Source organism: Salvia hispanica, chromosome 4 (assembly GCF_023119035.1).
Source record: "Salvia hispanica cultivar TCC Black 2014 chromosome 4, UniMelb_Shisp_WGS_1.0, whole genome shotgun sequence".
Lineage (NCBI taxonomy): Eukaryota > Viridiplantae > Streptophyta > Magnoliopsida > Lamiales > Lamiaceae > Salvia > Salvia hispanica.
The window spans coordinates 3889770-3905120 of record NC_062968.1 but is presented as its reverse complement, the minus strand read 5'-3'; the positions used below and the strand labels follow the sequence as shown (position 1 = coordinate 3905120).

Below are 15351 nucleotides of genomic sequence, written 5' to 3'. Positions count from 1 at the left end.
ATTGAAATTTGCATCTCTATATCAACTAAAAACAAAGTACTGCTCCAAGCGTTACTTCTCACAATTTGGCAAATTTTAATAGTGTCCATTTCCTAATTGGCTAATTTAGTCTTTGAGGTATTTTATTATATGAAAAAAAACTTAGAATTAGTACTGTATTTTCCATTTTACTTGGGTCCCTGTTGTGTATAAACATTTCAAACCCTCTCTCTATTCATTTTTTTGCATCAATCTTGGAAACAAATGCGCCTAACTGAGATCATAGCCAAACTGTCTAATGAAAATGAAAACTGAAGATTTAATGAAAAGGGAAGAGTTAAATCCAAATTTAATAATCCATTTAAGGATAGCGTTAAATGTAAAAGAAAAGAAAAAATAAATGGAGGGCATCAGTTCTCCAAGGTGAGTGATCGTCACAACAAATCAGTCGCAAATTACCCATTTGACAAAAAAAGATTCATCCTCTGCCCCCAAAATCAACAAAATTAGTAAAATTGAATTTGAAATTTAAGCGATCGGAACCTGTCGGGATTCACTTTTAACATCACAAACAATCAGGGGATTGACAGACATGAATTATATCGTCACTTCGCCAAAATCAAATACTAGGAATTTTTTATTTGAAATAAAAAGAAGAGGAAAAGAAAGGAGTAGAGCTCAGAACTTCTTAGAGGGTTGTGCACCGTCACCGACGACAAGCGTCTTGGGTCACAGTTGAATATTCATCACAGCAAATTCAAGCGAAATAGAAAAGCACAAAATCATAAAATTGGAGAAATTGAGAGCAGAAAGAAGCGGAGAGCTTATTAGATGTAGTAGCGCAGTGAGGAATGAAAGGTGAAAGAAGCAATTTATAGCGATTTGGTGATGGTAGGAAGGAAACCCTAGATGCGTTATGCTGCACTTCGATATTTTGATGTCGCCGCCTTTTAACCCTAATTATCAACTCAAAAAAAATTAAAAAATTAAGTACTTATAGTACTAATTTGATTTTTTAAGATTATTAACTACTTATAGGAGTACTAATTTTTAAGCTACCCAATTTAACTGTTTGATTGTTTACATTTTAATTACTCCATTTGATTGTGTACTTTATTCCAACTATTGGGATAGTTTAGTTTAGTTACTGAGATAATTATAGAATTTGTGCATTAAGTCGTAAATTATCTGATTTAAATAAATTTTTTTAAATAGTTCACGGTGTAATTAAACTTATGGAGTAACTTTATAAAACTAAAATTACACCTACATGGTGAGACCAAAGTGATTTAATATTATTACTTTTGTTAAATCGTATTTCAAATAAATAAAACTAGATAAAATCAATAGTCTATTTCAGAGATTTCTCAATGTGAGTAATAAGAGAAAAAATAGTTTCAATAATAAAATAAAATACAGAACAAATAACTGAATTAGGCAGTGTCTTAAAAAGCACAATTCATGGAGTGACTTTAAGCAAAATATTCGCATTAAAAAATTAGTACTTCCATCTATCCCATCTCTATAATTGACTGCTTTTCAAGTACGTGATTGAGGAAAATGATATTCCCAGTTCCCCACATCCAATAAGATGAGACATAACTTTTGAGGACATAGATTAAGAAATTGAGTTGAAAAGTAAGAAAGATAAAGAGAGAGTAAAGTAGATAGTAGAATAAAATTAGAGTGATTGGATATTTTGTTTTTTGTTAAATAAGAAAATGACTCAACTTAGTTGGGATATTCCAAAAAGGAATACGACTCAACTTAGTTGGGACGGAGGGAATAATAAATACTCCCTCCGTCCCACTCAAGATGGCCACATTCTTGAGTGACACGAGATTTTAGGAAATGTTGTTTGGTGGAATAAAGTAGAGAAGAAAGAGGTAGTTGAATATTTTAATGAGGAGATATGAGAGGGGGTTATTTCCAAAATTGAAAAGTGGTCATCTTGATTGAGACAAACAAAAAAGGAAAGGTGGTCATCTTGAATGGGACGGAGGGAGTAGTTAAAGTGAAAGGAAAGAAAAATAACTAATAGAAGAATGTATATACCACTCTCTTCTATATTATTCTATCTCTTACTTTACTTTCTTTCGACTCTAACTATTTATTATCATCTTCGCAAAACAACGGCAAAAAATAAATCAACCACTTAAGCTGGAACGGAGGAAGTAATACTCTCTAGTTCCTCCTCAAATATTAACTTTTTAAGGTACTTCCTTTAAAGTAAAAGATATAAAAAGAAAAAAGTGATTGAAATAGTTTTAGTGAAGAATGAGTTTCACGATTCTCACCTCACTCAGAGACACAAAAAGTTTCATAACTAGAAATTTCATAATTTTAAAAAATCGAAATAAATTGAAAATAATTAAATAAATTAAAAATAATTTAAATTGAGATAGTTATAACCATTAAAATTTTCAGATATTTTTTGAAAGTTAGTTATAACTAACTTTTGGTGGACATCAATACCCTTAATTGACATTTTCTGTACATTGTATTGACTATTGATACTACTGGTTGAATAATCTTGTGCATTGATTTCATGGTCCAATGTCTGTTGTAGTAGCAATTTAATTGATTTCATGATCCAATGTCTGTTGTAGTAGCAATTTAGGAGTGAGTTAGCAATATAACACACCCCTATATATTATTATCTTCAAATATGTCAGTAATAACTAATAAGTACATATTTCGTTCATCATTAAATATCTCATTTTGACTCAATATCCTGAAATTGAGTGATCTTGCTTTTTGTTACTACAATATAGACATGGTAAAATACTCGGGGAATTATTGCTTCAAGGAAGTTAAGGCATTACAATTGCAAAGCCTCATGAATACACATTAGTTGTAATTGGTTCTCAATAATTCACTAGTAATGAATGAATGATGTTCCAAAACATGGAGAGAGGTCAAAGCAAAAAAAATGAAAATAAAAAAAATCAACCTTCCTGCTACCAAAAAGTATCAACTCCTTGCTGATTTTGTTCCAGAAAAAAAAAATAATAAAAAAGACCTGTTTTGAGCTGATCACTATTTTCAATTCCAGAGATATCTACTCTGGGATTCATGAAAAGATCATTTCCAAAGACTTGAGTTTTATTGCTATGAATGTGAAAGGTCCCTTGTGGAGTTGAGTTGCAGGAGATGGTGAGATTACAGAACAGAAGGTGAACTGGTAAAATATGCTTCTTCAACGGAAAAGGTTTGTCGCCATCATCAAGCAAACATGGAGTATAATTTATCACTGGAAAATGCTACTCACAGAACAATCATCATGAACTCGCCTTATTGTTTCGCCCATGAGGTTAGCAACTGAAAGAACTGTCAATTGGGGGAAATAGTTTTCCTCCGATACTGGAAGTGTATTTGTAACAATAACCTCGTGGAACAGCCCACTCGACAACCTCTCAATTGCAGGGGGACTGTAAAAGAACAACATCAAAAGAAATAGGTAAGACTCGAATCAAATTCGTATTGACTGGTTCACTACTCTGCATGAATATTTTTACAAAGAAGTACTCTACTTTCTAGAATGAACCAGTTTTGTATAATTTGCTAAGTAATCAGCAAGAGCAGATTATAGAAATCTACAGAGAAATTTAAACTAAGATGATTGAGAAACGCCATTATTAGCCAGCAATATTGACACAAATTGCTCTATTACAAGGAAATTACTTCATAATCATGATAGAGCAGCACAAGAATGTTTATTTGGGTCATCAAAGGATCCTCGATATTACATATAATGATAAATGGGAAAAAAGCCACAGAAAACAAATGCTAATACCTGAAAACCGCATGAGTGCTACATGCATAGACTTCCCGAGCACCTACATCATGCAGCAACTCTGCACCTTTGGCTATAGTTCCTTTAGAGCCACAAAGCAAATAGACAAAATAAAAAATCAGCTTTGTGTATTGAAGAGATGGGGATTAAAAAAGGGGGAAGAGTGAGAGAGAAAAGATGTTGCATCACAAGCCGAATATTACAAGTCAAGCTGCTTCAGCAAAGACAGTGCTAACTTAAAGAAGATAGGCACTTGTAAGGTAAAACTAGTTTAACCCATTTTTTTCAAATTCTTTTAGTTATGAGTTATAGGTGATGCAGCTGCCAGTCAGTAATGTGAAGACAGGAAGTCACGAGAAGATACATAATTATGCTGGTCCTGTTTTGATTAAAGAGACGTTTCACCCAAAGGTGTGACTTAAGGGGAGACTGCATAAATGTTTAGGGTTGAATTCAATGTCCTTTCTGAAGTTCGGGGATTATACAAATCTTCTTACTAGGCACTGAGGTTTAAGAATGGGGGCTCTATCTTTAAAAGTGGCATAATCTGAGATAGAGAAGAGATATATCATCAAAGTCACAGAGCATAATTGCCTTTATATTTGGGATTCAGTCATGTTTTAACGTTTTGAAGATCCAATGGCGAAGATAGTTTAATAACGGCAGGAAGTTACACTCAAGGATTTAGAAAAAGGGAGGATCATTTGGTAGTCTGAAATAAGCAACAGATTCAAGGTAACATTTAAATCAGAGGAGCTCAATATATTTTGGGTAACAATGACCAGCGGACATTGAGACATGACTTCCCTCCCATGTGTATCCTGACCCCCGATGAATTATAAAACTAAGTCTGCCAAGATCATAGGCCACCAGGCCACAACCAGTTCAATTTTGAAGATTTATACATATGGCAAGGACCAGCATTTCAGCAGCTATCCAAGCCTCACAAAACTTGAATTGCCCCAATATTACTATTCTAGCTATGCCCCAATTCAGCTAGATTCTCACCTGTTAGGGCCAGGATAATGCACAAAGAACACTAAAAGCATCGACCTAGACTCCACTCATATTTTCTTGAAGGAGAGTTTCAACCAACAAATGTTGTTTGATAACCACAACACCCATCAAAATAAAGCTAATTGATCCTTAATGGTAGTTCCACGTATTAGCATGGTGCTTAATGGTTTAACTAATTATGAACTTGATTACATTTGTAGGTTTAGAAGAATGAATGTTAAGCAATAATTTAGAAAATATAAATTATTCATTATATTCTATTTACCTGCTGTATCTATCATGTCATCTAACATCACTGCAACTTTTCCTTTAACATCACCTATCAGATTCATTACCTGTAAATAAAACGTAAGATGACCAAGAAATAAAAATTAAATTGCAATAAAGAAAAGAGTAACATAAATGCATCTTTTCACAATTGTGATAAGAATATTACTGGAGTTATATATGCTGATAAATTTTACTACCGTGATGTTCTGAAAAATATGTAGCTTAACGTACATTAGGAAGTTTGTTTATGAACAGCTGGTGTCTGTCACCTTCAATGGAACCATCAAAGTGTATGGTCCATGAATACAGTAATAAGTTTAGCACAGAAAATGTAAGGAACGAAAATGACACATCGGGCATAGAACACTTATATTTTAGTGGAGTCAAATATGAAATATCAAAAAATATGAAATATCAAAAAGGCAGATGCATGCATAAGGTGTTAGATTAAAAATGATGACAGTTAAATATATTAAGAATACGGTTGTGATGCATAGTTCATTCACCAAGTGTGGCCAATATATAACATGTTCCTACATATACTTACTCAATTCAAATCCCTCTACTTAATAAATTGGAAGTTAACTTCCACGAACACTGTTAATAGAACTATTTTATTTAGGTTGTGGCACATTGAGTAGCCTTTCTGCCCTCGATTCAAATTAAAGGAAACAAGTAAGATAAGATGTACAAATTCATTGGGTTTGTCTTGTATAGAAATATTAATTTGAGAGAATGTGAAAAGAAAATTAAGCAAGAATAGGTTAGTAATACCTCAGCAACATTATGCCCCGAACGCCTTTTGTCCACAATGGCCAAAGGTGCATCAGATAACTTCTTCGCAAAAGCTCGTGCCCGTGCAACTCCTCCAACATCAGGTGAGACCACTACCAGGTCACCAGAGCATATCTTCTTGCTGGCGAGGTAATCAAGGATGACAGGCTTTTTCATAAAAACAAAGCCAAAAACAAAACACAATATGAGTGAGATGGAAAACAAGCAATAAAGGTGAAATCTTTACTTATACCTGGCAGTACACGTGGTCCACGGGAATATCAAAGTAACCCATGGATTGCCCTGAGTGAATATCACAGGCAAGAACACGATCTGCACCTGCTTCTGTGATAAGATTGGCTACTAATTTGGCAGAAATAGATTCACGTCCTTGTGTCTATATAGAAGAGAAATTAAAGTAGCAGAGCAAAAGTTTAGTAACATTTCCTCTAGAATCTATTCAATGAACTTCTCATTTGTAAGCACTCATCAGCCATCAAAGTGCAAAGAATTCATCAAAAGTCTGATATATTATTGAAAAATCCACCTTTCTATCAGCTCGCGCATATCCAAAGTATGGGATCACTGCAGTGATATTTTTGGCTGAAGCTCTTCGGCAAGCATCTATCATTATAAGAAGCTCCATAAGATTTTCGTTGGCTGGAGGACAGGTGGGCTGGACCAGGTAGACATCACAGCCACGGACACTCTCTTGCAACTGAACATAAATCTCTCCATCTGCAAATCGTTTAATCCGGATACCTCCAAGGTTGAGGCCCATATACTTAGCAATTTCCTAAGTGAAAAGCAATCCATCAAATTTAGTGAAGAAGTAGTATAATGAATACAGAAGGCAGAGCATAATAAAAAGAGAAACTACAACGGTTGCATCATAAAACAATCTAGCTCTATTAAATGTTGTGTAACACTCTTCCCCAGGTTCATTTCCTCTCCCTCCCTTCTCCACCCTATCAAACCCCCTGAAAATCTTTCAATGCATTCAAACTTGCAAAACAAAATTTAAAATCAAGGTGACCCAGTACACCAGAAATGTAAGGAGTTAAAAATCACATCATCTCATGATGTGTTGAATTAACAATAGTAAAGATTAAAAATATGGGATAAGTAAGTCCCTCAGTCCCTAAATATATCTGCATATACACATATGATATGCATACATGTATAATCACAACCAGTTCAATTCACATACATTCACAAGCTAAATTGTTAGGTAACAGTAATAGACTGTTTAAACTCTTTGATCATGTAGAACAATACTCTTTGCACAGAAAGTACAAGAAATAAAATGGGTAAAGCTGAATAGACCAGAGAGTTAATTGAAGCAAGGCAGTTTCAATCACTATAACTAACATAGGAAGTAAGTAATGGAGTATATCTCACTCGCAGAGACAAAAATAAAAGAAATTTACAACAAGGCCATTGAAGTGAAGTGTATATATATATACGTGCTCAGCTTCGAGCACATCATCCATGTAATGCTCACTCGTAAAATTTCATTCTCCTACATGCCATGTCCCAACATTCAAGCCATGCTTCCCCACACACCATGATCAACTCACGCAAGACTTAGTGGCATTGTGTACGAGTTTAAAATGAAACCTTCCACACCCCCACATAACCAAAGGCAAGTGTTTTATAAGCTTGCAATCAAACCAAAGGCAAGACATAAAGCAATTAACCATAAAATCCATTCATGAGCAAAAGGGGTGGGGATTTACCTGAGAAAGCATCAAATTGCCAGTACCGGAGAAAATCTTGATCTCGTTATTAATGTTTTTATTGACAGCATTCTCCAATCGTCTGGACTGCAAGTACTTGGGCAATGTCTGGTCGTTGAGAACAGGAACACGAGGCTTCCCGTTCACCGCATCTGTCAACTCGCATCTCTGTCAATAGAATAGACACAGAATTAGACAATAACGAAACATGAAAAACACAGAAACCTAACTTCAATCAAATTTAAAGCGGCAAAACAACAAATTCATGAACGTTAATCATCAATGAGAAAAAAAAACAAAAAATTAAATGGCAGTTGAGTCCAATCTCAAACAATCAGTGAGTCGGCATGGAACAACGAGAGATGGAAAAATAAGAAAAAACATAGAGTAAAAGGAGAATGTTACGGCGGGAGAGAAGCAGAAGCGTGCGGTGGGAGTAGGAAAAGCGGAGCGCGAGAAAAGAGGAGAAGCGGTTGGCGGCGGCAAGAGCAACGAGGAGGCCATCAATGAGTGTGTATTGAGTTTGAATGGCGGCGCCTCGACTCTCCTCTGCTGTTTATTTACTTTCGCCGCAGAATCCACAGAGAAGGGAAGATTTCGGTCGGTAGTGACGACTCGACATCGCTTCTCAAATTTCAGTAAACCGTAATTAATGAAACGCACCCTTTTTCTTTGCCTTTTTCCTCTTTTAAATTTTAATATTACTACTTTCGCCCCACTAATTCAGCCGTATTTATATTTTTGTTGTTATTGAATCATTTTTTTAGGTTAAAACACAACTAATTTAATATCATTCTTTAACCTATTGAGTTGGCATTGAGTCATTTTTCCTTTTTATCCAACAAAAACAGGTTCTTATCTCTTCTATTTACTTCTAATATTATCTCTAAATTCTAATACTTTATTCTCTTATATTTTCTTAATTTATTGTAGATTTTATTCTCTTTTCATTTAATATAAATTGCATTTTCTTAAATAGAAGTAATACAAGTTGTAATATAAAATTAATAAAATAAAAAAGATAAAAAAATAGGAGTTAAAATATTTTATTATAAAATGAAATTTGCCTTCATCATATAGAAAATACAGTTTGATAGAAAAATAAATAAAACACATATATTAAATCATTTTTTATTAAAATATAATTCCAGAAAAAATAAATTATCTATTCTAATAAATTGTCTCTATATAATGTCATTACATAATTAATTCATTTGTTTACAAAAGTGGTTCTAATACGTTCACCAAAAATGATCGTTGTGGTTCATTTTAGACTATTTCAATTCGAATTTTAAGAATTATAATAAAAATTGATGAAAAAGTTTGGGAACGTGAGTTTTTATTTTTGTACGTTAGTTTTATATAATTATAGATAAGATAAATTAGTGGAATGTAACCAAATTTAGTGAAAATCAAATGGGACAATCACAGACAGATAAAAATGGTATATTGGGATGATTAACGCCTGATTGGGGGAGTAGTATTTCTTCTCTTCTTTTTTTGTCATCCGTCCTTTACTAATGTATTTTGTTTCATTAGGTCTTTTTACAATTTTTTTGTTTTATTAATTCTTTTTACAAATTCTTTTGTTTCATTAAGTTTTTATACTAATATATTTTGATTTAAGAAGTTGTTATTCTTTTATTTTTAATTTGATTGGATTTTTAGTTAACAGACTTCACAATTCAATTAACATTTCTTGAGTTAGTTAATTTATTTATTTTTCTTTCTTTATCTGATTTATTTTTAAATTTCAGTTGCAATATCAACTTAATGGAAAATTTATTGATATTTCCCTTTGTCAACTTATAAATTACAGTATTATATTTTTCAATGATCTCCCACTTTATAATCTCTCAATTTCACACAAATCACTCTCGATTGAGTCCTAGTTTGAAGAATGATGACGACAAAGGTTTTAACGATAGTAAAATATAGTAAAACCCTAGCGTGCTCGTGTATTTATTATTCTAGGAATATCTAAATGTAATTAAGACCATAAACACATCTCTTTTGTGGATTAAATATGCACAATGCGGAGGAGGAGGAGGAGTTCTCTTGGATCAATCTTTAAAAGGTAGGAAAATATTAATCTTTGATCTTAGTTTCATCTAAAAAATGATTTGGGTGTTAAGTATTTGAAAACTTTTATGTTGAACATTTCGAAGAAAATGTATATGTGGATCTATTTAAATTTTTTTGGTGAAAATATCTTTGATCTTAGTTTGTAATGATAGTAACTATGTACTCTGTATTTTTTTCAGAATTTAATCTTGCCTATATACTCTGTATTTCAGCTTTATCACTTAAGTTACACTAAATTGCAGACAGGGGGAATATTTTGCTAGAAGATGAGTGAACATGGAGTAACACGACACATTTCTTAAAGCACTTGCATATCTATTTCATGATCAATCGTGGAACCAAATTAAACACTTAGCCATTCACTGATTTCAAACCGTATAGTGTATCTCTCACTCTCTTCTTCATCTCTTCTCCTCCTCAAACTCTTCTGTACAAGTCCAATGAATGAGGATTACCTACTTACACCTCATCATAATCCTCCTCCTCATCTTCTCCCCCTCCGAGCTTGATGCTTTTGTACCACGATGCGCAGGCCACGTAAATCACGAGATCAACCGCCGTCAGCCCCGCCAGCAAAAAGTAGAACCTGTCCAGATGCCCCCTGTTGAGATTCCCCGGTATCCACCCCGGCATGTTGTCCTCCGTCGATATCTTCATCACTATCGACACCAGCAGGCTGCTCACGTAGTTCCCCAGCGATATCGACGTCATGCACAGCGCGCTCCCAAAGCTCTTCAGCCCCTCTGGCGCCTGCGCGTTGAAGAACTCCAGCTGCCCCACGTACATGAACACCTCCGACGCCCCTATCAGCCCGTACTGCGGCACCTGCCACAATATGCTCAGCGTGCTCGAACCCTGGCACTGCTTACAATCCCTCCTCGCGTATTTCAGCCTGTACCACTCCACTATCCCCGCAGACACCATCGCCATCACCGCGATCACCAGCCCGATCCCCATCCGTTGTAGCTCAGTAAGCCCCTTGGAGTCCTTCCTCACCACGCGCACGGCTGGGTCCACCACCCTCCTGTACAGGAATATGAAGAGGGCCACGCTGAGGATGTCGAAGCTCGACATGCTGGCTGCTGGGATCCGGAAGTTGGAGATCTGCGTGTTCATGGCGTCCCCCTGCTCCACGAAGAGGGAGGCCATCTGCGTGAACACGACGGAGTAGATGATGGTGCAGAGCCAGATGGGGAGCAGCCTCAGTATGCACTTCACCTCCTCCACTTGCGAGATGGGGCAGAGCCGCCACGGGTTGTTCTTGTGCTCGCTCTGCTTCAGCTCCTCCTCGTCCTGCGCCGTCACAAATGCTGCCCTGTCCAAGAATCTGCAACGCAAATTCATGTTATAAAGAGAGAACTGAAACCACTGTATAAGTCTGTATTTGACTTGAATTGAAGTGTAACACACTTACTTGATCCCCTGCGTGTGAAGCATCTTCCGGGCTCCGTTCTTGGATCCCTCGGGTTCGTACAAGTTGGCAGCATCCTCGCCCGGTGGGATCCTCACACTGCACTTCTTTGTGGCGGCGACCAAGACTTGGGAAATGCGAGAGAGGGGGTTGCCGCTGGGCTTGAAATGGCGGTAGCGCTTGGTGCCTCCGAGGAAGAGGAGCAGGGCGAGGGTGGCAGAGGCGGTGGAGGCCCAGAACCCGAGGGCCCACAACCCTTCGTCTTCGAAGTATACCAATACAGTGTTGGAGAAGAGTTCGCCGATGTTCAATGCAAGGTAGAAGTAGCTGAAAAAGGCCACTTTGGAATAGCCCTCTCTCGGATCCTCTATGTCGAACTGATCAGCGCCAAATGTGGCTATGTTAGGCTGGTAGCCGCCGTTGCCAAGAGCCACCATGTATATAGAGATGTAGAAGAGCCCCAGCTCCCAACTCGAATGCGTGTTGCATTTGGTCGTCTCGTCCCCACAGCCCCCGGGTTTGAGCAAGAACACCTGTGTGGATAGTGACAAGAGCACTAGACCCTGATTGCAAAAAATGGTAGTTATACATAAGTTTATGATCATGTGATGCCTTGACACTGAGAGAGGAAAATAAAGAGAGAGAGAGACTTACAATAACAAATATGGCTTGAAAGATGGCACAAGTTTTGTATCGTCCCCAATAAGAGTCGCTAAGGAAAGCACCAACGAGCGAGAAGATGTAGACCGTGCCGGTCCATTTGCTAACACTATTGGCTGCTTCGGCGTTGTCTTGCTGCAGCACTCTTGTTAGAAACAGCACCAGATTCACTCCCACCCCGAAAAATGCTAGCGTTGCTAGACCTTGATTCACTGCATTTCAAATTCTATTACTCTAAAAGCAACATATCCTTTTTTGATTTGGAGACTGTCAAAAGCAAAGAGTTTGAAACTAAACATACAGAGATAGAGGTGTTCACGTGCAATTAGGGAGAATTATTTTCTAGATTCGTGTAAAGAAATAGTATATGCTTAGTTTCCACTTGTTGCAAATATTATACGTAAAACCTTTGCTTTAGTCTTTCCTAAAAAATGCAGGCATTACAAGTGACTCTTGAAAGGTCCCATGCCTTCGCTATCCATGCCAGTATCTTGTCTATTTTAAACCATTTCCTCTCCCACTAAATAATTGTTTATATGTTCAAATCCAACTCGATTATCACTATATATTTGTATTTATTTATGTATTTTCATTTTTTTCTTTCAAGAAATTAAAAATATCTAAGTATTTGGATAACTATACAGGGATGGATTTTTGGAAGTATGGTATAACTAACTTTGATGAAATTGACAAAGATCTAACTCTTGTTATAGAAGAGGAACACCTCAATAGATCACGAGCATATATATTTGAATACGAAAACAAATTAGTTTGGATATGTATTTTTGGAAATATTATCTTTAGTGGAGGTATTACAAAAATACTAATTTTCTCAAAATAAACTAATCAAGAAACCCAATTATTGTATCCAAGAGTATTATTAGTAAAAAGATAATGAAAGTCTTTATTAGTGATGAAAATTTGGTTTAGGTAAAATGATAGGATCAATTATTTAAGATAATTCAACACCATCTATGGAAATATTTAGGAAAAGATCAATTCATTTTGAATAAATAGCAATTCGCAAATAATGCTTAGTGCTGTCATCAATATTCAATGCACTCATGTTTTGGAATAAAAAGCATTTATATACTCCAACCATAATACTAAAATTGGCCGATCATTTTCTACACATCGATTCTTAATTATACGATAAATGTTTTGGTTAGTCGTCGATCATTTTCCATTTATAGTGGTTATGAAAAAAGCCAAGAAAAAGCAAAAAATGGAATTAGCCTTATAGAGAGAGATGGTCATATACAATGCATAGAAAATTAATGAATCAACCAAAAATGTCTCTCCTCTATAAATCCAAATGTAACCCTTATGGAAGAAAAAAGAACAAGTGTCGATCTCCCCCTTCGTGCAAACACTTAGTATTCAATTACGTGTCAGATTCAATTTGTTTTTATTGCATTTAATTTAATATCTTCTAAATTAAAATTATTAATACACGCCACACACACAAATATATACGTACACACATATATACACACCTATTAATCATATTGCAGCTAGCTAGAATTAATGTTGCTCATCAACTTAAAAAGGAATTTTTTTGGATTAAGACTTTGAGGTTAATTTGTGATGTGGGTGTGGTAGGATTTTGCATGCCACAAGACCTGGACTCTTGCTATTTGCTATCTCACTTTCAACAATTTTTTATGGATTCAGTGCCTTTCCCAGCCAAAATTGTAATTTTCAAGAACTTCAATTTACAACCATTTGCAACCTATAGACGTCTAATTTAGTGTAAATGTTCTTAATTGGACTAAAACTCCATAATTCTTTGATGTGAAAGTTGATCAACATTGAACCTTTTTTGTTTTTGAGGTACTTACATAATATTATTGTCCCAGCAGACCATTTTCCAGTTAGGTCTCGAATAGCTGGTTTTCCATTAAAATCAACACTTCCATCACCTGTGTATTCTTCTTCCTTTAATTTTTGAGCCTACAAATTAAATAAAATGAGAATCACACAAGTTATATATAGATGCATGAGAGAGAGAGAGAGATGGGATAGTTAAGTGTTAGTATATTTGATGAAGGAATGAAGCACCTTGGATGATTCTAAAGATCCCATTTGAAGAAGGAGATGAGGATTTCTTGTGTGTAGAATTAATAGTTGTTTTGTGTATATAGGAATGTTGAGTGAGTTGGCAAGCAAGAAATAGGGAGGGTATATATAGAGGTGGGAGAGAGGAATGGAGGGCTGAGATTTATGGAAAATGGGAAGGACAAAATCCAAGATGGCTCATCACTTTGCAACACTTAATTCTCACATGCCAATTTAGTGAAAACTTGTTATATCCAATGTTATTGGATTTCGTTTCAAAATTGTCTATTTTTAGTGCTTCTTATATTTTTCTTATACCGAATTTTATAGTGCTTAGTTGTCGTTTTATTATTTAAGTGAGAGAAACACAATATTTGCGACTTTTTTTTAAAAAAAATACCACGATTCCGTTTGTCTTCTAGCTGAAATAAAAATCACAAGTAATATTTTCTTGTGAAGACATTATGAAAATGAAAAATAGAAATTTTTGTTATCAATTGAAATTAAAAAAATACTCCCTCTGTTCCATTAGAAATAAAAAAATTTCCTTTTTGGTCTGTCCCATTAAAAATGAAACGTTTCTAAAAATGGAAACAATACTCTCTCTACTTTTTCTTCTCTCTTACTTTACTCTCTCTTCATTAACGCACAAAATAACACTACATAAAATCTTGTGCCGAAAAGCAAATGTTGCATATTTAATGAGACAGATGGAATATATTATAACTATCTCACACCGGTATATAAAGAGAACTGAAATCACTATACAAGTCTTATGGGCATCTCTTCCTATCCATCAATTGGTTTTAGGATGAAACCCATGGATTTCTATCATGGTATCAGAGCGGATTGCCGACTGTTGGTCAAATTTAACTGACACAACAGTATATCTGGACTTAAAATTTGGACCAAGCGGACTGTTGGTCAAATTTAACTGACCCAGCAGTATATCTAGACTTAAAATTTGGACCAAGTGGTCCAACCGATCGAATGACAATTGAAACCAAAAAAATATATTACAACTATCTCACATCGGTGTACAAAGAGAACTGAAATCACTATATAAGTCTCACGGGCCCCTCCTTGGCAATTGAAACTAAAAAATATATTACAACTATCTCACATCGGTGTACAAAGAGAACTGAAATAACTATATAAGTCTCACGGGCCCTCCTTGGCAATTGAAACTAAAAAAATATACTACAACTATCATTTCTTCTATTACCAATTGATTTTAGGATGAAATCCATGGATTTCTATCGCTATATATTTAATGAAATTTTGCTGGAAATACCCCATATTCGTAGTCTCTAGAGGAAATGGTAAAATTATGATAAAAAAGAAGAACTAAGAAAGGAGTTTGTATAACTAAAGAGTCAACTCCAAAGTGTTCAAATGCATATCATGATTTTAATTCATTTGATTTTCCTTCCATTGTTTGAAGCAATTCAATGTCAAATAAAATGCAATGTAAATAAAGTTGATTGGCATGAAGGCGCTATATATTCATAATATATCACACTAGATTTAAGGGGAGTGTTATATTGCTAATTCATAACTTA

At 35.2% G+C, this 15351-nt stretch overlaps 2 protein-coding genes and 3 non-coding genes across 5 annotated transcripts; all 5 read right to left on the bottom strand.

Annotated features, from left to right (window-relative positions):
• Positions 1 to 381: 381 nt before the first annotated feature.
• Positions 382 to 473, bottom strand: LOC125185784. Its single transcript, XR_007170282.1, has one exon. It is a non-coding gene; the product is annotated as a small nucleolar RNA Z101 (small nucleolar RNA).
• A 38-nt stretch (positions 474 to 511) lies between these two features.
• On the bottom strand, positions 512 to 593 carry LOC125185795. Its single transcript, XR_007170292.1, has one exon. It is a non-coding gene; the product is annotated as a small nucleolar RNA snoR14 (small nucleolar RNA).
• A 60-nt stretch (positions 594 to 653) lies between these two features.
• LOC125185786 lies at positions 654 to 734 on the bottom strand. Its single transcript, XR_007170284.1, has one exon. It is a non-coding gene; the product is annotated as a small nucleolar RNA U61 (small nucleolar RNA).
• Positions 735 to 2829: 2095 nt separating this feature from the next.
• On the bottom strand, positions 2830 to 8213 carry LOC125217787 (ribose-phosphate pyrophosphokinase 1-like). The gene is made up of 8 exons (XM_048119322.1): positions 7981 to 8213; positions 7576 to 7743; positions 6384 to 6632; positions 6090 to 6233; positions 5837 to 6004; positions 5058 to 5127; positions 3776 to 3857; positions 2830 to 3410 (listed from the first exon to the last, which is right to left on the bottom strand). The coding sequence occupies exons 1-8, from the start codon at positions 8077 to 8079 to the stop codon at positions 3230 to 3232; spliced, it is 1161 nt and encodes a 386-aa protein (XP_047975279.1). The 5' UTR covers positions 8080 to 8213; the 3' UTR covers positions 2830 to 3229.
• Positions 8214 to 9937: 1724 nt separating this feature from the next.
• Positions 9938 to 13904, bottom strand: LOC125218865 (protein NRT1/ PTR FAMILY 7.3-like). Its single transcript, XM_048120643.1, has 5 exons — positions 13793 to 13904; positions 13573 to 13684; positions 11726 to 11943; positions 11075 to 11634; positions 9938 to 10987 (listed from the first exon to the last, which is right to left on the bottom strand). The coding sequence occupies exons 1-5, from the start codon at positions 13814 to 13816 to the stop codon at positions 10120 to 10122; spliced, it is 1782 nt and encodes a 593-aa protein (XP_047976600.1). The 5' UTR covers positions 13817 to 13904; the 3' UTR covers positions 9938 to 10119.
• Positions 13905 to 15351: the final 1447 nt, after the last annotated feature.

Coding starts and splice junctions, on each gene's coding strand:
- LOC125217787 (XM_048119322.1), bottom strand. CDS start 8,079: ATGGCCTCCTCGTTGCTCTTGCCGCCGCCAACCGCTTCTCCTCTTTTC. Junction 3,858..5,057: donor TGACATGATAGATACAGCAG/GTAAATAGAATA, acceptor GTGGCTCTAAAG/GAACTATAGCCAAAGGTGCA. Junction 3,411..3,775: donor AGCACTCATGCGGTTTTCAG/GTATTAGCATTT, acceptor GTTCTTTTACAG/TCCCCCTGCAATTGAGAGGT.
- LOC125218865 (XM_048120643.1), bottom strand. CDS start 13,816: ATGGGATCTTTAGAATCATCCAAG. Junction 13,685..13,792: donor GATCTTTAGAATCATCCAAG/GTGCTTCATTCC, acceptor TTTAATTTGTAG/GCTCAAAAATTAAAGGAAGA. Junction 11,944..13,572: donor TGCTGGGACAATAATATTAT/GTAAGTACCTCA, acceptor TTTGAAATGCAG/TGAATCAAGGTCTAGCAACG.